A 21,398-nucleotide genomic window follows, 5' to 3' on the forward strand; every position below is an offset into this window, starting at 1 on the left:
TTACCCCCCCCCCCTCTCCAACCATTATATAAACGGAGTGGTAGCTCCTGCAATCTCTCATTTACTTGATACAGCTGTCGTGGCTGTGACGGTTCCACCTGAAGATGGAAGCTTGTGTTGCCTCCGAAACGTCGGGATTTTTATTTTATTTTACTTTAATTAATTTTAATGTTTTACCTACGTGACTTTACCGAAAAAAACTAAGAATATGAATCCTTGCAGTTACGAAAGCTTCAAATCTAGAATTAAGTAGAACTTGTTTATATTTTTTTATTTGCTCATTTTTACGTGACGTCACATTTCTCAAACCCTCCCCCCTCTCGTCACAAATGTCTGACCCCCCTCCTCCCCCTTAGGTGCGTGACGCCATTTATGGACGGCCCCTAACGTCCAGCAACCAGCGCTATGCCACTGCACAAGTAACGAATTGGCATGTTCTGTTTACGTGACAAACCTTACTAATTGGCAGTTGGGCGTTGGTGGGTTTATCGACACATTTATGAACTTGATTTGAAGCTTTTGTGACTGGAGGAATTACTCTTTGGTTCTTTCGGTAAAGTCACGTAGAAAGAAAAGAAAATAAATAGAATACGAGGTTTCGATTGCAACACAAGCAACCGTCATCAGGTATGAATGAATGCAAGCTCGGAGGGAGACATATACAGAGAGACGAACACAGACACGGAGAGAGACACATACACAGAGAGAGAGACAAACACACACAGACACATGGGGGAGAGACACAGACACACGCAGAGAGAACGTAATCAACTAGGTAAGTAATCAACCAAGAAGAACGTCGTAATTGTACAGTAAACATATAGCAGTATGATACACAGGGTGGGTAGAATAATACATAGTGTTATATTAAAATGGATAAGGCAGCAAGTGCAGCAGCAGCAGCAAGTGCAGCAGCAGCAGCAAGTGCAGCAGCAGCAGCAAGTGCAGCAGCAAGTGCAGCAGCAGCAGCAAGTGCAGCAGCAGCAGAAACTGCAGCAGCAGCAGTAACTGCAGCTCCCTTTGATGCTGTTAATCCTGCATAATGCACATGCATATGCAGTACTAATCACATTCCTGCATTTCCCATAAATATGCTAAATTCCTTTTGATATGCAAATTCCTTTGTCAATGCGCCCAGCTTATATATATGCTCCAAGCTCGTGTGCTGTTTCATTCAGACTCTGTCGCCTCGACGGACCTGGTTTTCACCTGAGGACGGCTGCTTGCGTTGTGGCCGAAACGTCGTGAGAATTGTTTTATTATGTTTTATTTTTATTATTTTATTACTTCCCTTCTACGTGACTTTACCGAAAGAACCAAGAAGATGTTAACTGTTGTGTTAGCCGATTCTCTGTTGCATTGCATTCCAGTTCAAAATTTTACTAGGCTTGTTTTCTTATTTCTTTCTCTTTTATTATTTCTCTCTCAAACTTCAAATCTCTCTCCCCCTACTGCTCCAATTGACATGCTAATTTCCCTGCTCCCCCCCTCTCTCTATATAATGCCTCGTCACAGATGCGTTGTTTCTGTGTGTCTCTTTGTGTCTCTCCCACATGTGTGTCTCTCTGTATATGTCTCCCTCCGAGTTTGCATTCATTCATACCAGATGACGGTTGGTTGTGTTGCAATCGAAACGTCGTATTATATTATTTTCTTTCCATGTGACTTTACCGACAGAACCAAAGAGACACCTTTATATTTACGCGATGTTGGAGAGCAAATCCACAACATTTACAATCCGAGTACGACGTTTCGTCAGGAATTACATCCAGCATCATCGACGATTTGCCAGAATAAAAACGCCCACCTCCCCCTTTATTATGGCCGCCAGTCCGTGGAACAAAAAAACGGCGCTGCCCAAGGCTGCCATCTTGCTCAGGGGCCATCGCAGTGCACAAGCGGTGGGCGTCGCCCGTCGATGACGTCACGCGGTCTTGTGTCGTCCCCGGCCCGCGCCAACGCCATGGAGGCGCCGCGCGCGATACTCGGCGGCGAAGGCGAGGTGGAGGAGGATAATGCGGAGGAGGCGCGGGAGGTTTTACTGCAGCAGGTGTTCGCAGGTGACCATCCGCCTCCCCACGCTCATGGAGATATGTAACTCTGCTTGCCCCTTCCTCGCTGTCCGTGAGTTGGTATATTCATGTGTACGGGGAGCGGAGGCGCAGTGGTTAGCGCGCTGTGTTACAAACCTCGCCATCCGAGTTCGATTCCCGCTCATTGCCAACGTCAGTGATGATTATCTGAACCGGTCCTGGGCCTCCTCTCGGTCGACTCAGCCTCAAATGACTACCGGTGCGGTGTGTAAACATCGCAACACTGTGGAGACAAAGGCAGCAGGGCGTGGTGCTGGCCACCCACCCCCTCGTGTGCCGTTCGGGCCTTTATAGGTGCTATCTAGCAGCACTCGCCCAAAGTCTGGTTAAGGCGATACGTGGCATCGATCTGTGTCATGTGTGTGGGGAGCGGTGGCGCAGTGGTTAGCGCGCTGCGCTCCGAATCGAGCCCACGACCAACACCAGTGATGATTAATTATCTGAACCTCTCCGAGGGGTAAACAAAGACGGCCGGGTGTCGTGCTGGCCACCCACTGACAGCACTTTCTCTATAGGAGTCTTATTAAAGCTCTGAGGGGGGGGGGGGGTTCAACTCATAACACCAACGAACCATATACAGTTAACGTCGCACTCAATAGTGCACCTAGCCTGGCACATGCACCGTCTTGACGTCATCGTGGCAAATGGCTGTTATTGATAGTAGGGAGCGGTAGTTTAGTGGTTAGGGCATTTCGCCACGAACCCGGCTAACATCCATGATGAATAGCTTGGCCCGTGGGTCCCCCGTGGGTTGACTTAACCTTAAATGGTTCGGTGCGTAAACATTAGCAGGCGGCTAGGCGTTGTCCTACCCACACCGGCCCGTTGTGTTCCGTGTTGGTATTCCTTACCCTACAGCCTTTGGATTTAGGATGACTTGTGCGTGTTAGATGCTTATTACCCAAGCTAAACAAACAGTCCACTCCCTCAACTCTCCGTGATGAGCGCCATCAGACAATATCACTCCACAGTTCATCACAATCACAGTGAACACTGAACTAGGTTACGAACCCACAGGGATTGGGACACGACAGGTGGTGGTGCCTCTTCCAATCGACTACTTGTACATGTTCCTTGCCTACTATGAAATCACAATGTCACGTGATGTTATATTACACCTAGCATGACACAGGCACAGTCGTGAAATCGTTCCCTTTTTCTCAATGGCTGCAGTTGCAGGCGAGTGAATTAGAATATCCTAGCAGGAAGTATCCTGCTTTGCCCGGGGGAAAAATATATATTTCAAAACTTGTCTTCTCTTAAAAACATAACATATACACAAATACTAAGCTATTATAAAAGCCCAGCGTTCCGTTTGTCTATTTGTCCATAAACAAATTAAGAAGAGCCTTACAGACGGCCCGAATAAAAAACGTTAGATAAAGTGGGGGGTAAATAGTTGATCGAAAATGTTTCCAAAAATTATCAACCCCCCCTCCACCCAGTTAGATTTATTTTGTCGGCATATATACCTACACACCCTACATACAATAGAATCAGTATATACTGACTCTACAGTAGTATCTACTAACTACAGTAGTATACGGACAACAATAGTATCTTCTGACGACAGTAGTATCTACTGACGACAGTAGTATCTACTGACTATAGCAAGGCCGTGATCTCCATATATAAAAGGCTAAATTGTGATTATGTGTGTCTGTTCAAAATGTTTAGCGTACTTCCCGACATGCAACAAACTTGAAATTTGCCATGTGGGTACTTTCCAGATTGTACACCATGGAAAAATTATAAAAAATACACTTTTTGGGGGGGGGGGGGGGGGGGTGTGCACAATAATGCATCTCTTTTTTGCACGGCAAGTGAGCTGTGACGTCAAATCTGTCATGTGACCCACGCATGTGGAAGCGTAACGCATTGTAGTGTAGTGGTTAGCGCGCTGCGCTCCGAACCCAGCGACCCGAGTTCGATTCCTGCTCACGGCCACCACCGGTGACGATTATTTTAACCACTCCTGGGCCTCCTCTAGCCTCAAACGAGCAACTGGTGTGGTGTGTGAACATCACCACTGGGGAGACAAAGGCAGCCTGGTGTGGTGAATCCAAGTCCCGGGCAAAGCCGGGTAGTAAAGCTAGTTATAATATATATTGGGGGACACACACGTATATTCAAATATGCTCAAAATGTCCCCCCCAATATATTGCTATATAAAAAAAAATTGCTATGCTATGTAAATAAAAACAACAATTTGCTAAACCTTGGCCACAATATCTGAACTTGTCTTCATATAAATCAATGCATAGATTTCTGTTTATATGATTGTGGTTATGGTTGTACTTTATGAATCCCTAATCTCTGCCATTACATACAATGAAACAAGAAATGGTAAAAAAAAAAGTAAAAACAGAGCAATGTAATACAATACACTTAGACATTGTAAAAAAATATATAAAAAAAAGTCCATCCCATGTGTTAGTGAATTTTTAAATATTTTAGACAGAAAATTCGTTTTCTAACTTAGATATTTTTCTGGGTTGGAACCCCCAGAGACACCCTGGAAGATTTGGTCCCCCCCAATGTTGACTCCATGGCTACGGCCTTGGACTATAGTATTTACTGACTCTACAGCAGTATCTACTGACTATAGTAACTGTACACATTTTGGGGTGGGGGTGGGGAAAGAGGACATCACGTTGTTCAGGATTTTCCTCAGTCTGTGCTTCTGCAGTAAATGTGCATTCACTGGCTTGTCTTGATGCTCGCTGTTCAAGATTTTCCTCAGCCTGTGCTGCTGCAGTAACTGTGCAGCCTCTGGCTTGTCTCCATGCTCGCTGCTCTGCAGTTTCCTCAGCCTGTGCTGCTGATGTGCCTTCGCTGTTTGTTTGCTGTTGAGACAGCCGCTGCTCCTCCACTGTTTGTTTTGAGTGCCACAGACCAGCACTCTCTTTGGGTTTGTCTTGGACAAGCTTGTTTTTTTTCTTTTTGGCATTTTTTACTTGTAAACAAAATGACCACAAAATATTTAAGGAGAGAACCTCCAGTCATAATCCCTAAGCAACCGTGTTTGTGTTGCTAGGAGCCACCACGAGTCTGCCTTCCGTGCATGCTTGGATGCATGCTTTGGCACAGTTCAAAGTTATCATTACGATCAGCGAACATTGTACAAAGTTTCTTTTTCTTAGATTATATTGAGCCAAGGGTAAAAACAAATAGCAAGTGTTCATTCGGGAGCTTAGTTTGTTGTATTTGTGTACTTTGTTGAAACATAAACCCAATAAATTTCGATTTAAAGCTTTCGTGACTGCAGGGATTCATCTTGGTTCTTTCGGTAAAGTCACGTAGAAGGGAAATAATAAAAGAATAAAAATAAAACATCAAATAATTCTCACGACGTTTCGGCCACAACGCAAGCAGCCGTCCTCAGGTGAAGACCAGGTCTGTCGGGGAGACCCAATAGTTTGTCAGTTAAAAATATTACAAGGATAGGCATACACAGACAACAAATGACGTTTATAGGTAAGATGCATGCACGTATTTGCCTACTTGATTACAGTGTCTATAGTATGGGTTTGATTCCTGTCCATGGCTATTGGTGACCAGCGTGAGCCATGTCATGATTTCCAGGGTGTGTTATGAGCTCAGTTTTCTGCCGAGTTCCAGGATCCATCTTGAGCCCAGATGCTTTTCCTTTCCCCAGACATAGGGGCCATGTATCCAGCTGCTGCTGAAGCTGAGAGTGAGGCCCCAGGAACACCTGGTGCTGCCCACACAGGGACCCCTGCAGACACAGAACCCAGCAAGGCCAAGTGCAATAGTAGGGTCAGTTGATGGATCTTCCTTAATGGCACCTCCTGCTGAAGCCCTCTACCCATGCCAAATTCCATGTGTCCCTGCACCCACATCCCTTTTCCTCTGTCCCCCCATCCCCACTCTGCTCCATGTCACCACCCACACTCCACTTCCCGTGTCCCTCCACCCACACTCCACTCCCTTTGTCCCTCCACCCCGTCTCATTCCCTGTGTCCCTCCCACAAAAAATACCCTGTCTCACTCCACCCACATGCTGTTCTTGTCTCCCTCCACCTACTTTTTGTTCCCTGTGTCCTGCCACCCACACTCCATTTTGAGGTGGTGCCTCTGCCAGTCATCCACTCTGGTAATCCATGGTTCTGCCCCTTACCGGCTATGAAATCACATCGTGATGTGATGCTACGTTGCTGTTAGCCTGGCACAGCCACAGTAGTGACATCATTGTGGGGGATTTATATTTTTTATTTGCCTGTATGTATGTGCGGAGAGCAGAAACGTTTGCATGCTTGACCGGGGAGTCAATACTGTATTGATTTTTGTCCATGGCTATTGGTGACTTGCAGGAGACCTGTGTCATGATTGCGAGGGTGTGTTCTTCCCTCAGTTATGTGCCGAGTTCCAGGATCCGTTGTGAGCCCAGGCGCTGTTTGTCTCCACAGATCTAGGGGCCACGTATACAGTTGCTTCTGACGCTGACAGCGAGGCCACTGAGAGCGAGGCGCTAGGAACACCTGGTCCTGCCCACACAGAGTCCCCTCAAGACACAAAACCCAGTAAGAGCAAGCACAAAGGTAGAGTCAGCCTTAACATCATCCCAAGATGGAACACTCCACTCATTGTGTCCCTCCACTCACACTTAATTCCCAGGTGGTGCCTCTGTCAGTCACCCACTCTTTTAATCCATGGTTTTATTCCTTACTGGCTATGAAAGCATTACCATGTCACATGATGTTGCATTGCACCTAGCCTGGTCAAGGAAGAGTAGTCACATCATTGTCACTTCCAGCTACTGCAGTTGTAGGGGAGTGAATGTTTAGAATGTCTTCACATGTGTGTAGAGATCAGAGTAAAAATGTTGGCACACTTGACCACAGTATCTGTAAGGCTGGGTTTGATTAATGTACAGTAAGTTCCTGGGTTGCGGAACACCCGACTTGAGGAAATCTAACTTTATGGAAATGCTCCCATAAATGATGTAATAAACATTTAATATGCGGAAATGTTTGCGTTAGTTACATGAGCGCAAATAGTGCAGCGCGGTGAGGTTGTGGATGAATATCGTGGAGTGAGGCGTAAGCCCTGCGTTACGTGAGGGGTAATCCCCAACTTATGCCTCGCTCCACCAAAATGCCGCCTTCACTGAGCTCGAGCTTCACCATGGTTCAGGTAAATGGAATGTTTTTGTAGCGTTACATAATTATTTTCTTTTCATTCGGAATTGACTGATTTCTTTTAATATTAAAATGTTTCGTGTTATTCATGAACAATTTCATACAGTATATGTTCTATTAGTTTAATTACGGGTAGTGTTAGGGTAGATATTCTATGAAATTGGAGAATCATAGGAAGTGCAGAGCGTATGCATGCACAGCGATACGATACAGGTAACGATAGAAAACAGACAATAGCGTGATACAATACTGAAAGAAAGCTAATTAGTGATCGGGTAGGGGATGTACAACTATTTGCGGCTATCTGATTTCATCTGGATTTTGGGGGGAAATTGTTCAGTTTCCGGCATACAAGAAATTCGGGTTACAGATCGTTCTCAGGAATCTAACCCTTCCGTAACCCGGGGACTGCATGTACATGGCCTTTGGTGAACTGGAGGAGGCCTGTGTCATGATTGCGAGGGTGTGTGCTGAGTTCCAGGTTTTGTTGTGAGCCTAGGTGCTAGATTTGAAGTTTCCATGACTGCAAGGATTCATATACTCTTTGGTTTTTTTGGTAAAGTCACGTAGGTAATTCTAGATTTGAAGCTTTCGTGACTGCAAGGATTCATATTCTTAGGTTTTTTTCTGTAAAGTCACGTAGGTTAAACATTAAAAAAGTAAAATAAAATAAAAATCACGACGTTTCGGAGGCAACACAAGCCTCCGTCCTCAGGTGGGACCGTCACAGCCACGACAGCTGTATCAAGTAAATGAGAGATTGCAGGAGCTACCACTCCGTTTATATAATGGTTGGAGAAGGTGGTGGGGCAAAGACCGCATACTTTTTATTAATATGGTAAGGTGAGGCTTAAGAGGGTGAGCCTTTGTTATGGAGAGGTACGGTTTGTGAATCAACCTGTGACAGGGAGACAACCACTAAACATGGTAAAACTGTAATAGTTGTCTGTCAAATAAGATTGGCAAATAAGTGTAGTTAAATCTTTTTTGTATGGTTAATCACATCTTTCCAATGATTACTCAGTTTGTAACCGTCATCACGGTTGAAGTTATGTCTGTGTTTGTATATTTGTATGGCTTCGTGTACAAACCTTTCACGTAGGTAAAACAATAAAATAAAATAAATGAAAAATTCAATTAAATCACGACGTTTCGGAGGCAACACAAGCTTCCTTCATCAGGTGTAAAAAAGGCACAGCAAAATAACTGTAGCGAGAGTTATTTGTGATGAGACATTGTTATATAGGGTAAGAGTAGGCCTCGGCAAGGTAAGGTAAAAGTTAAAAGATAAAAACAACGAGCCTACCTTTTACCTTACCACAATACAATCACTCTACCCTACCTTTTACCCTTTAGCAAGTAAGGTAAAAGGTAAAATGCAACGAGCCTACCTTTACCCTACCTTTTACCCTTACCCCATACAAATTACCCGATTACAGGGTAATTACTAGGGAACTACTACACATGAACAAGGTTTATAACGGTACATACTAGATAGAGCGCTTTAATCATATAGAATACTCTCGATTATTCCAATTTTACACGCTTTCTTTTAACTCACTCTGTTGTTGTCGTTATTGTTGTTGTATTCTCAAATCTTGAAACTCTATTTTTACCCACTTCCTAATGTGGTATCGACAGCAAACTTGGTATACTTAGGTCATACTGATGACAATACTATATTCTATCATAAAAAATATATTTTTAAACATTATTTTGTAAATGTTATGTTTCGGCTTGGGTCTAATTGTCCACGCTCACCTGACGTTGGCTGTAAATTACCACAGTCCCTTACGTTATGGCAAGCTTCGGGGCCACTTCCTAGAGTCGTGGAGTTCTGCCATTACTCGTACATTTCATAAAAGCGTGTTTTTAATAAAGTTTGTTTTAATATTACTTATTAAATGTAGGCCACGGACTGCGCCACGGAGCTTTTAGCGGTAAACAAGGTACCGTATTTACCGGGTAATACTTCGCGCTACCTTTACCTTACTGGGTAATTCTTCCGAGCTACCTTTACCCAACCCTGTACCTTACCCCTTGGCATGTCGACACCTTTACCCTTTACCTTTATTCTTTTACCCAGTAAAAAGGGGTAAATTACCTTACCTTGCCGAGGCCTAGGTAAGAGGGTAAGAGGAGGGGGAGGAGCCGAGGAGGACGGGCGCAGGATGGGGGGGGGGGGTGTGGGTGGAGCCAGGAAGGTGAAGGAGGTACTACAGGACGGAGCCACGGATGGGGGAGGGGGGACGCAGAGCGGGGGAGAGTCGCGGTTGAGGTTTAACATGGTTAATCACATCTTTCCAATGATTGCTCAATTTGAATCCATCTTCTCGGTTAAACTTATGTCTATGTTTGTATATCTGTAAGGCCTCATGGACAAATATTTTGGGGTATCCAGACGGCTTGCAGAGTACCTTGGTATCGGAGAAAACAATATCATGATCACCCACGGCGTTGTAACAATGATCAACAACGGCCGAAGAATTTGTTTTGCCGTGTTTCAAGTCTGATTTGTGCTTGTGAATTCGGTCCGAAATATGTTGTTTCGTCTCCCCGATAAAGCAGTCACCACAGGTACAACTCAATTTGTAAACACCGGGGTACTGTAAGTCCGGAATGACATCCTTTACGAATGGGATCAGATCACGGATTTTGCGTACTTTATTGAACTGGACCTGGATCTTGTGTTTGTTTAGAATTTTGGAAATCTTTTTGGTAACGCCTGCTATATATGGCAGCGTGATGATTTTGATCGGAGTTTTAGGTGGTTGTTTCTGCATGGTGGGAGAAACAACTTGGCGGATAGTACGGTCTGAGTATCCGTTCATCTTGAGGGCCAGATGTACATGTTTTAATTCACTGGCCAGGTGGTGTTGGTCAGAGATGCAATGAGCCCTATGGTATAGAGTTTTGATGAGGGAATTATTTTGAGCTGGGTGGTGGTGGGAATCAGGCTTCAAGTAGGAATCTGTGTGGGTGACCTTCCTATAAACCGAATGTCCCAAAGAACCATCAGGCCTCTGAAACAGAACATCCAAGAATGGCAACTTGCCATCTTTCTCCACTTCCATGGTGAATTTAATGGATGGGTGTCTAGAATTGATGTGGTCTAGGATATGGTTCAATGCTGGGAGGCCATGTGGCCAAATGACTAAAGTATCATTCACATATCTCTTCCACAGGGAAGGACGAAGGGTAGATGTCTGGATGGCATCTGATTCAAACTTCTCCATGAAAACATTGGCTATCACTGGTGATAAGGGGAAACCCATAGGGGTACCCTCATTTTGTTTGTAGAAGGTACCATTCCAGGTAAAGTAAGTGTTGGTGAGGCAGTGCCTAACCAGCGCAGGTATATCAGGGTTCAGTCCATGTTGGACCAAGTCTTCAATTATTGTTATGGTGTCAGGCACTGGGACCTTGGTGAACAGAGAGACCACATCAAAGCTGACGAGGATATCGTCAGGAGACAGTACAATGTCCTTGACCATAGAAACCAATTGGGTTGAGTCAAGTACTGCTAAGGTGGTCTTGCCAGTGAAGGGAAGCAGAGTATCCGATAAAAAACGGGCTAGCTTGTAGGTAGGAGAGTTGATCGTGGACACGATAGGCCGTAGTGAGGTACCTTCTTTATGGATCTTTGGAAGACCTCCCAGATTCTAAGCCTAGGTGCTGTTTGTTTCTCCAGATCGAGGGGCCACATGTCCAGCTGCTGTTGATGCCGAGGCATCAGGGATACCTGGTGCTGCGCATGCAGGGACCCCTCCAGACACAAAACTCAGCAAGGGCATGTGCAATGGTAGGGTCAGCCACAAGATCTTCCCACAATGGAACACTTCGCTCCCTATGTCACACCACCAAAACTACACTCCCTGTGTCCCTCCATTCACAGTTCATTCCCCATGTCCCTCCACTCATATTCATTTCCCTGGGGTCCTTCCACTCACACTCCATTACCTGTGTCCCTCCACCCAGACTGTTCTTTGTGTCCCTCCACCCAAACCTTGTTCCCGGTGTCTCTCCACCCACACTCGATTCTCACTGTCCCTTGCACTCAGTTCTGTGCTGAGTTGCAGGTTCCATCATGACCCCAGACGCTGTTTGTTTCTCCAAATTTAGGGGCCACTTCTGCAGCTGCTGTTGACGCTGACAGCGAGGCCTCGGGGAGCGAGGCACTAGGGACACATGGTGCAGCCCACGCGGGGACCCCCCTTGATACAAAACCCAGCAAGAGCACGAGCTACGGTAGTGAGCCTAAGCATCTTCCTAAGATGAACCACTCCGCTGCCTCCGTCCCTCTTCACACACTCTGCTCCTTGTGTGCTTCCACTCACACTCCGTTCCTTGTGTCCCTCCACCCATACTCAATTCACAGGTGGTGCCTCTGTCAGTCGCCCACTCTTTTAATCCATGATTCTGTACCTTATCGACTATGAAAGCATCACCATGTCATATGATGTCACATTGCATTTCGCCTGGTCAAAGCAGAGTGGTAACATCATTGTCACTTTCACTTACTGCAGTTGTGAGGGAGTGAATGTTTAGAATATGTCTTGACATGTAAATGGAAATCAGAGGAGAGACGTTTGCACGCTTGGTCACAGTGTCTGTAAAGCTGCGTATGATTACTGTCCATGGCCCTTGGTGACCTGGGGAGGCCTGTGTCATGATTGCGAGGGTGTGTGCTGCTCTCAATTCTCTGCTGGAGTTCCAGGTTCCATCATGAGCCCAGGCATTGTTTGTTTACACAGGTCTACCGGCCACTTTTGCAGCTGGTGTTGATGTTGACAGCGAGGCGTCGGGGAGCGAGGCGCTAGGGACACCTGGTGCTGCCCACGCAGAGACCCCTCCAGAAACAGAACCCATCAAAAGCACACATGAAGGTAATCAGCCTTAAGACCTTCCCAAGATGGAACACTTGGCTCCCTGTGTCCTTCCACCCACACTCCATTCCCTGTGTCCCTCCACCCACACTCGATTCCCACTGTCCCTTGTGCACAGTTCTGTACTGAGTTTCAGATTCCATCATGAGCCCAGACAGTGTTTGTTTTCCCAGATCTAGGGGCTACTTCTGCAGCTGCTGTTGACGCTGACAGCTATGCCTCGGGGAGCGAGGCACTAGGGACACCTGGTGCAGTCCACGCGGGGACCCCCCCTGATACAAAACCCAGCAAGAGCACGAGCTACGAGAGTGAGCCTAAACATCTTCCTAAGATGAACCACTCCGCTGCCTCCGTCCCTCTTCCCACACTCTGCTCCTTGTGTGCTTCCACTCACACTCCGTTCCTTGTGTCCCTCCACCCGTACTCAATTCCCAGGTCGTGCCTCTGTCAGTCGCCCACTCTTTTAATCCATGGTTCTGTACCTTATCGACTATGAAAGCATCACCATGTCACATGATGTCACATTGCATTTCGCCTGGTCAAGGCAGAGTGGTAACATCATTGTCACTTTCACTTACTGCAGTTGTGAGGGAGTGAATGTTTAGAATACGTCTTGACATGTGAGTGGAAATCAGAGGAGAGACGTTTGCACGCTTGGTCACAGTGTCTGTAAAGCTGCGTATGATTCCTGTCCATGGCCCTTGGTGACCTGGGGAGGCCTGTATCTTGATTGCGAGGGTGTGTGCTGCTCTCAATTCTCTGCTGGAGTTCCAGGTTCCATCATGAGCCCAGGCATTGTTTGTTTACAAAGGTCTACCGGCCACTTTTGCAGCTGCTGTTGACGCTGACAGCGAGGCGTCGGGGAGCGAGGCGCTAGGAACACCTGGTGCTGCCCACGCAGAGACCCCTCCAGAAACAGAACCCATCATAAGCACACATGAAGGTAATCAGCCTTAAGACCTTCCCAAGATGAAACACTTGGCTCCGTTTCCTTCCACCCACACTCCATTCCCTGTGTCCCTCCACCCACACTGTTCTCTGTGTCCCTCCACCCACACTCGATTCCCACTGTCCCTTATGCTCAGTTCTGTACTGAGTTTCAGATTCCATCATGAGCCCAAACACTCTTTGTTTTCCCAGATCTAGGGGCCACTTCTGCAGCTGCTGTTGATGCTGACCAGCGAGGTCTCGGCGCGAGGCGCTAGGGACACCTGGTGCTGCCCACACAGAGACCCCTCCAGCCACAAAACCCAGCAAGAGCACGAGCTACGATAGTCAGCCTAAACACCTTCCCAAGAAGGACCACTCCGATGCCTCTGTCACTCTTCCCACACTCTGCTCCGTCTTCCCACACTCTGCTGCTTGTCCCTCCACTCACACTCTGTTCCCTGTGCCCCTCCAGCCACACTCAGTTCCCAGGTGGTGCCTCTGTCAGTCGCCCACTCTTTTAATCCATGGTTCTACTTCTTATCGACTATGAAATTGTCACTATGTTAAATGATGTCACATTGCACCTAGCCTGGCACAGGCAGAGGAGTGACATCATTGTCACTTTCGGCTACTGCAGTTGTGGGGGAGTGAATGTTTAGAATGTCTTTACATGTGTTTGGACAAGACACTCTACAAATCACACTTATCTTTGACTGCAACAATGTCCACATCGGATTGGGAACATGTAGACAAAATGACTGCCTCTTCAGCTGCCGCTATGTCGACCAAATGTAATGACAACTTGATTTACAAATTCAACCGCCTCTCAAACAAGAGACCGGACCCACACACTGAAAAGCTAGACGTTAACAACGTTGTAATTAATCGGAGTAACAGTTCTATATCTGATGGTCTGAAATCCGTTTTAGCTAAAGGACTAAACTTTGCAGTCACACCTCGACACATACCAGTTAATGATATCATTGCCCGAGTAGATGTGGCTTCTCAAGGGCCTGAGTCACATTGCTGCAGACGTAGCAAGATCTGAAATCTCTGCAACCCTCAAAAACGCTAAGATGCCAGCTAGCAACATCAGCAAAGATGAGCGTTTTGAATTAGCTCAATTAAAAAAGAGGGATGACATTGTCATCCTCTCAGCCGACAAAGGCAATGCCACTGTCATCATGGACAAAATAGAATACAACAACAAAATTCAAGAACTACTCAACGATGGCAGCTATACAAAAATAAAAAAAAGACCCCACCAACAGCCTCGTCATTAAAACCAACAAAATAATTTCTGATTCAACCGCATTAATTGATCAAACCAAACAGTTCTCGGTGAAACCTTCTGCAGCCAGGCCACCAAGATTATATGGCTTGCCAAAGATACATAAAGAAGATAAACCTCTTCATCCCATTGTCTCTACTATCAACTCCCCCACCTACAAACTGGCTCGTTTTTTGTCTGAAATCCTGCGGCCTTTCACTGGAAAAACTACCTCTGCGGTACTAAACTCTACTGACTTGGTATCGACAATCAAGGGGATTTCTCTGTCCCCAGACGACCTGCTTGTCAGTTTTGATGTGGTTTCCTTATTCACCAAAGTGCCTGTACCTGACACTATCGCAATCATTGAAGACTTGGTTCATCAAGGACTGAATACTGGGGTACCCCCCTGGTGAGACACTGCTTAACCAATACATACTTCACCTGGAATGGAACTTTCTACAAACATTCTGAGGGCACCCCAATGGGCTCCCCCTATCTCCTGTTGTAGCCAACGTTTTCATGGAGAAATTTGAGACTGACGCCATCCAGACTGCCACTCTACGCTCGACCTTATGGAAGAGGTACGTAGATGACACTTTTGTCATCTGGCCACATGGCCGACCTGCTCTAGACCAATTCCTCGACCACATCAATTCCATACACCCAGCCATCAGATTCACCATGGAAGTCGAAAAAGATGGCAAGCTACCCTTTTTGGATGTCCTAATTAAAAGGAGACCTGATGGTTCAATGAGCCATTCTGTCTACAGGAAATCCACCCACATGGATGCTTACCTAAAACCAGATTCCCACCACCATCCATCCCAGAAGAATTACCTAATCAAGACTCTATACCATAGAGCCCAATGCATCTCTGACCAGGAACACATTGCCAGTGAACTCAAACACGTACGCTAAGCTCTTAAGGCTAATGGTTACTCCGACTACACAATCCGCAAAGCCATCACTCCAACCATCAAGAAGGATCCTGTTGAGGAGCCTTTCAAACCCATCACCTTACCCTACATTGCTGGGGTCACAAAAAATATCTCCAAAATCTTGATAAAACACAAGATCCAGGTCCGATTCAAAACAGTACATAAAATCCGTGATCTGGTCCCGTCTGTAAAAGATGTGGTTCCAGACATACAGTACCCTGGCGTCTACAAACTAAGTTGCCTCTGTGGTAGCAGTTACATTGGAGAAACCAAACGACATGTCTCGGACCGAATCCGTGAACATAAAGCAGACTTGAAACACGGTAGGACAAACACCTCAGCCGTGGCAGATCACTGTTACAATTCAGTGGGCTCACATGACATTGACTTCTCCAAGACAGAGGTTCTCTGCAAGCCATCTGGCTACCATGAGAGATTTGTTCATGAGGCGATCCACATATACAAACACAGAGACAATTTCAACCGAGAAGATGGATTCTGGCTCAGTAATCATTGGAAGGACGTAATAAACCATTTCGGATCTTAACTGATTGTGTTCACGTTTACAGTGACTTTCAGACCGCGTTCCACTCACTTGCATTGACTATATATCTTGTATTCTCCGCAGGGAATGGATTCTTTGCTCCACTGAAAGTCTCCAACGACCACTCTCCCATTGACATATTTCGCTGCTTCCTCTTAGTATCTTTCACGCGACGGTCAATGGTATAGTGTATAGCGGATTGTATAATAATAAATAGTATAAAATTGTAATGTTTAATACAATGTACAAGGTAATACATGGTGTCGTAGTTGTATGGTGAATATGCAGCAGTGTGGTGTGCAGTAGGGTGGGTAGAATAATACATAGTGTAATATTACGTATATATGCTAAAATTCCTCTTGATATGAAAATTATTTTGTCAAGGCGCTCTTCCTCCTCCCTCCCAGCTTAAATAGACGCTCCAAGCCCAGGACGTGTCATTCAGACTCTGTCTTATCGACAGACCTGTTCTTCACCTGAGGACGGCTACTTGCGTTGTGGCCGAAACGTCGTGAGAATTATTTTATTATGTTTTATTTTTATTATTTTATTATTTCCATTCTACGTGACTTTACCGAAAGAACCAAGAAGATGTGTTTGGAGATTAGAGCAGAGACGTTTGCACGCTTCACCACAGTGTCTGTAATGCTCGGTTTGACTCTGTCCACGGCCATTGGTGACCTGGATGAGGCCTGTGTCATGATTGCAAGGGTTTGTGTTGCCCTCAGTTCTGTGCTGAGTTATAGGTTCCCTCATGAGCCCTGCTACTATTTATTTCCACAGATCAACAGGCCATGTTTGCACCTGTTGCTGAGAGCGAGGTCACAGGAACACATGGTACTGCCCAGTGACCCCTCCAGAAACAGAACCCAGCCTAAAGTTCTTCCCAAGATGGAACACTCCGTTTCCTGTCTGTCGACCCACATTCTACTCCGTGTCTCTCCACCCACATTCTGTTCATTTTATCCTTCCACTCAAACTCTGTTCCCTATGCTGCATCACCTACACTTCGTTCCCTGTCTCTCCACCCACACTCCATTCCCATGTGGTGCCTTTGTCAGTCGCCCACTCGTTTAATCTACGGTTTTGTCCCTTATTCTTAATATATTAAAATCCAGAACGCTGATGTCACGCTAACTCCTAAACACTATCATTAATAATTATGAGCAGGTGACGTCACTCCACATGGAGCACCCCTAGCTTAATAATCACGAGCAGGTGACGTCACTCCATATGGAGCACCCCACCTCCCCTATTAATAAGAATTAGTGGAACATTATTTTGGATTTAATATTTCAGATTTACTGCAATACACCCATCCTTGGATGGCCTATAGGTTAGTCGACTATGAAATCATCACCATGTCACATGATGTCACATTGCACCTAGCCTGGCACAGGCAGAGTAGTGACATTGTCACTTTCAGCTACTGCAGTTGTGGAGGGGTGAATGTTTAGAATATAACTTCACATATGTGTGGAGATTAGAGCAGAAACGTTTGCACGCTTTCACCACAGTGTCTGTAAAGCTGGGTTTGATTCCTGTCCATGGCCATTGGTGACCTGGGGGAGGCCTGTATCTTGATTGCGAGGGTGTGTGCTGCTCTCAATTCTCTGCTGAGTTCCAAGTTCACTCGTGAGCCCTGGTGCTATTTGCTTTCACAGATCCACATGCCACGTTTGCAGCTGTTGCTGATGCTGAGAGCGAGGTCACAGGAACACATGATACTGCCCTCACAGGGACCCCTCCAGACACAGAACCCATAAAAAGCACGTGCAATGGTAGGGTCAGCCGACGGATTTTCCATAAACAGAACCTCCTTCTGTACCTCTTATCTCCCGCCACCAACACTTTGCTACCTGTGTCCCTCCACCCACACTCTCTTCTATGTGTCCTCCCTCCAGCTGCTGAGGTAGCAGTTGCTGATTTGGCCAGGATGGCGTTTCCGCACCCCCCCTCCCCTCCTGACCCCCCCGGCGAGCGGCATCGCAGTGGTGAGTGCGCACGCACACTGAGTAGACGTAGGCGCTGAGTAGTATTTGTCGAAGGCAGTTGGCCTGTGCCTTTGGGTTGTGGTCCCTGTACCACAGCTGCGGTCAGTGCTGACAACATTTACGAGAGATGTTGCTTCAGGTTTCCACAATGGCCGTGTGACAGTAATGAGCCAGCACCGCTGTAATTCCGGCTGTGAATGCAGGTGTAATGGGCTCAATTAGGCGCACACACGACTTCTTGGGAGGCAACACTTTATTATTTTCTTAACATTGTTAACATAGGGTGCTGTCCACCGACCTACTCTATCTAACATACACCGTCTCTCTAACACGGACTCTCGGATGCAACTGGCGTGACCCAGCCAGGTGGGCTCTTGGCTGGTCACGCTGACTGGAGGCTTGACTCTTCTCTTGGGACGTCTTCACGATGCATCTTCATTCTTGACACGAGCAGCCTCGAACCCCGTGAGGAGGCTGCTTATATGGGCCTCGGCGTGCCCGGGCCCCACCCCGGACACGCCTCTCTTCGAGAACCCTCTCGAAGCTTCCTTGCTGTCCACGTGCCCCCCCAAGGTGCCCCCCGGGCCCCCAGCCCCCACTGGGATCCGGTCATGTGTCCAGCCGGAGGCACACAGAGTGCCATGTCCTCACACCACACCCGTGGCCCCTCCGAGCCCTGAACCGGCCCTAACGTCATTCCCGCCTCCGGACGGGATGACGTCATGTGTGTGTGTGTGCAGGCCTGTGTGGCAGTGATGTCACACGTGTGAGTGCGTGTGTGCATCCAGTAGTGATGCCGACATCAGGAGTGAAATTTAAGTGTCAATTTAATGATTGATTTCATTAATGCTGCCTCGTTCAGCTGTAAAGGTATGTTTAGTAAAAAAAAACATACTTTTTGCAGGATCGAACTGTATTTCATGTTTTCATTAGTTATTAGTCATGAAATATATACATAGTGCAGTATTTCCATTGTTTAAGTTGTATTGTATATGCTGTATATAATATTTGACACTGAAAACAAGCATAAATACTTTTTTGTCACACACATGGTGCTGATCGCCAGACTGGTACAGCCTTTGGAGCAGTTTTCTGGTGATCGCCGGATTACATGCCGGATTACATGCCGGTTTTGCCGGATTACATGCCGGTTTTGCCGGATTACATGCCGGACAATGTGGAAGACGGATAATTTTGCGCTGCATATACCGTATGTACTGTGTGTTCAATTGTCTCCCTATCTGTGCTTTTGACGGCAATTCCAGGGATGGCAGAGCGTACATTCATGTGTGATGAATGCGGGAAGGGATTCTTCTACACATCGCACCTGAAGACTCACATGCGCACACACTCTGGAGAGAGGCCATTCGTCTGCCAGGACTGTGGGAAGGCGTTTTCCACAAACTCGAACCTGAAACACCATCAGAAGACACACACAGGTGAAAAGCCACACGTGTGCCAGAACTGTGGGAAGGGCTTTTCCACCAATTGTTTACTCAAGACCCACCAACGGAAGCACACAGGCGAACGGCCCTTTCTCTGCAAGTTGTGTGGGACAGCGTTTGCGCACAAGTCGAGCCTGAAGAACCACCAGAACACGCATACCACCGAAAAGTCTCTGACCTGTGACAAGTGTGGCAAGTCATTTGTGAATCGCGCTAACCTCAATGCACACATTAAGAGACATGCCGCAGAGAAGGAGCATGCTTGCGAGCAGTGTGGGAAAAAGTTTATGATGATTTCCTACCTGAAAATCCACCAGAAGACGCACACACTTGACGGGAAGCATGTGTGCGACGAGTGCGGAAAGAAGTTTATTTATTTGTCGTACCTCAAGACCCACCAGAGGTGGCACAGCGGGGAACGGCCATACGTGTGCGAAGTGTGCCACAAGGGCTTTGTGCAGAGCTCAGCCCTCAAGTCCCACCGCGTGATGCACTCCAACGAGCGGCCCTATGCTTGCTCCGAGTGCGGCAAAACATTCGCTCATCGCAAGCACCTGCAGGACCACGGTCGGACGCACACCGGTGAGAAGCCCTTCACCTGCCACGAGTGCGGAAAGTGCTTCTCTCTCAAGTCCAACCTTAAAGTTCACCAGAAGGGCCACAGCGGTGAGCGGGCGTACGTGTGCACGGAGTGCGCCAAGGCGTTTATATGCATGTCTCATCTGAAGGAACACCAACAAATGCATGCTGGACAGAGGGCATATGTATGTGACCAGTGTGGGAGCAGCTTTTTGAGCAACAGTCACTTGAAAAAGCATCAGAAAAAGCATAAAATTAAGGCTACACTAGCCACAAATGCATGAATATAGGATGAATTGTAGTAAATATAAACATCTATATATTATTTCCCACCTGATATATGGTACATAATATGGTACCATGCTTTGTAATTTACAGTTCATCTAAAGTATACCTGATTCAACTGGTGAAGTTTTCATTGTATTTTTTATGTGTTGTATATATTAGGTCTTGAAAAATAAAAAAATGAAATGAAAATTGAAAATGTGTAATTTTTCGAAAGTATACTAATCAATGTAATTATGCAAATTATGGACTTGTGCTAATTAGACTCGGCTTCGTTGTCTCGGAGTGTATTATCAATCATGATAATACAATGATTATTGCTTCAACTTTTACTTATTATATTTTAGTGTGTTTTACGTCAGTTCTCAGAATTCAGATCTTACTGCAGGATACAGTTCTTATAATTAAGATTATGCATAAACTTGGTAAGGGACATTTAGAATCTGTGTTGAGCAACTTTAATATCTAAAAACACTCTAATATGCAAAATCTTATGCTCGGAATTGTTAACACAGTACTCCTGGAGATGTCCGACTCCTTGATCCATACAATTAACCCTCAATGGTTATGTTTGTTAAACTGGGTAACAGAACAATTGGCTAATTCCTCGGAGTAAAGCGACCATACACGGCAATAGGAATAAGTCCTTAAAAATTAATGTGAAAATATTCATACGAACAGCAGTAAAGGAACATGTGCACAAGGCAAAAGTAGTTTTCAATGAATTCATTGGTAAGATTATGCAATTGACGAAATGGCTAATGGACTTGAATTGATTCGCGGGCAAGATTCCGTGATCAAAAATAAATCTGAACACAATAGTATTCATACTCTTTGGTTCTTGCGGACGTTTCGATCTCAACACAAGCGACCGTCATCAGGTGGAACCGATACAGCAGGACAACTTAACGTCGTATTTTATTTTATTGCTACCTACGTGACTTTACCAAAAGAACCAAAGAGTATGGATTCCTGCAGTTACGAAAGCTTCAAATCACAATAGTATTCCTGTGAGCGTGTAGATTCATAACATCTATGCTTATAAAGGTTTAGTGATGCTTATAAAGGTTTAGCGTCAATTAATTTTGAAAGCTATGCAATTAACGAACCGAATGACTAAAATACTTCTAAACGATCATATTCATGGAGCTTAATAGAGGCCGACCCAAACTAAATTTCTGATTTCGGCCTGAAAGCGAAACCAGACCAAAAGTAAAAAATTTACTTTTGGCCGAAACCGAAGCCGAAACCGAAAGTTTAACGACACTT

The 21,398-nt window shown here is 46.0% G+C and overlaps 1 protein-coding gene across 1 annotated transcript; it reads left to right on the plus strand.

Moving 5' to 3' along the window:
• Window positions 1-1,939: 1,939 nt before the first annotated feature.
• LOC133349821 (zinc finger protein 155-like) lies at window positions 1,940-20,314 on the plus strand. The gene is made up of 12 exons (XM_061563612.1): window positions 1,940-2,060; window positions 5,752-5,868; window positions 6,524-6,655; window positions 10,947-11,057; window positions 11,378-11,503; window positions 12,010-12,141; window positions 12,315-12,445; window positions 12,952-13,084; window positions 16,610-16,663; window positions 17,491-17,607; window positions 17,731-17,820; window positions 19,086-20,314. The coding sequence occupies exons 1-12, from the start codon at window positions 1,964-1,966 to the stop codon at window positions 20,126-20,128; spliced, it is 2,283 nt and encodes a 760-aa protein (XP_061419596.1). The 5' UTR covers window positions 1,940-1,963; the 3' UTR covers window positions 20,129-20,314.
• The last annotated feature ends 1,084 nt before the right edge of the window (window positions 20,315-21,398 follow it).

The sequence above is a fragment of the Lethenteron reissneri genome, chromosome 31 (genome assembly GCF_015708825.2).
Source record: "Lethenteron reissneri isolate LAM-NWPU_2019-01 chromosome 31, ASM1570882v1, whole genome shotgun sequence".
NCBI lineage: Eukaryota > Metazoa > Chordata > Hyperoartia > Petromyzontiformes > Petromyzontidae > Lethenteron > Lethenteron reissneri.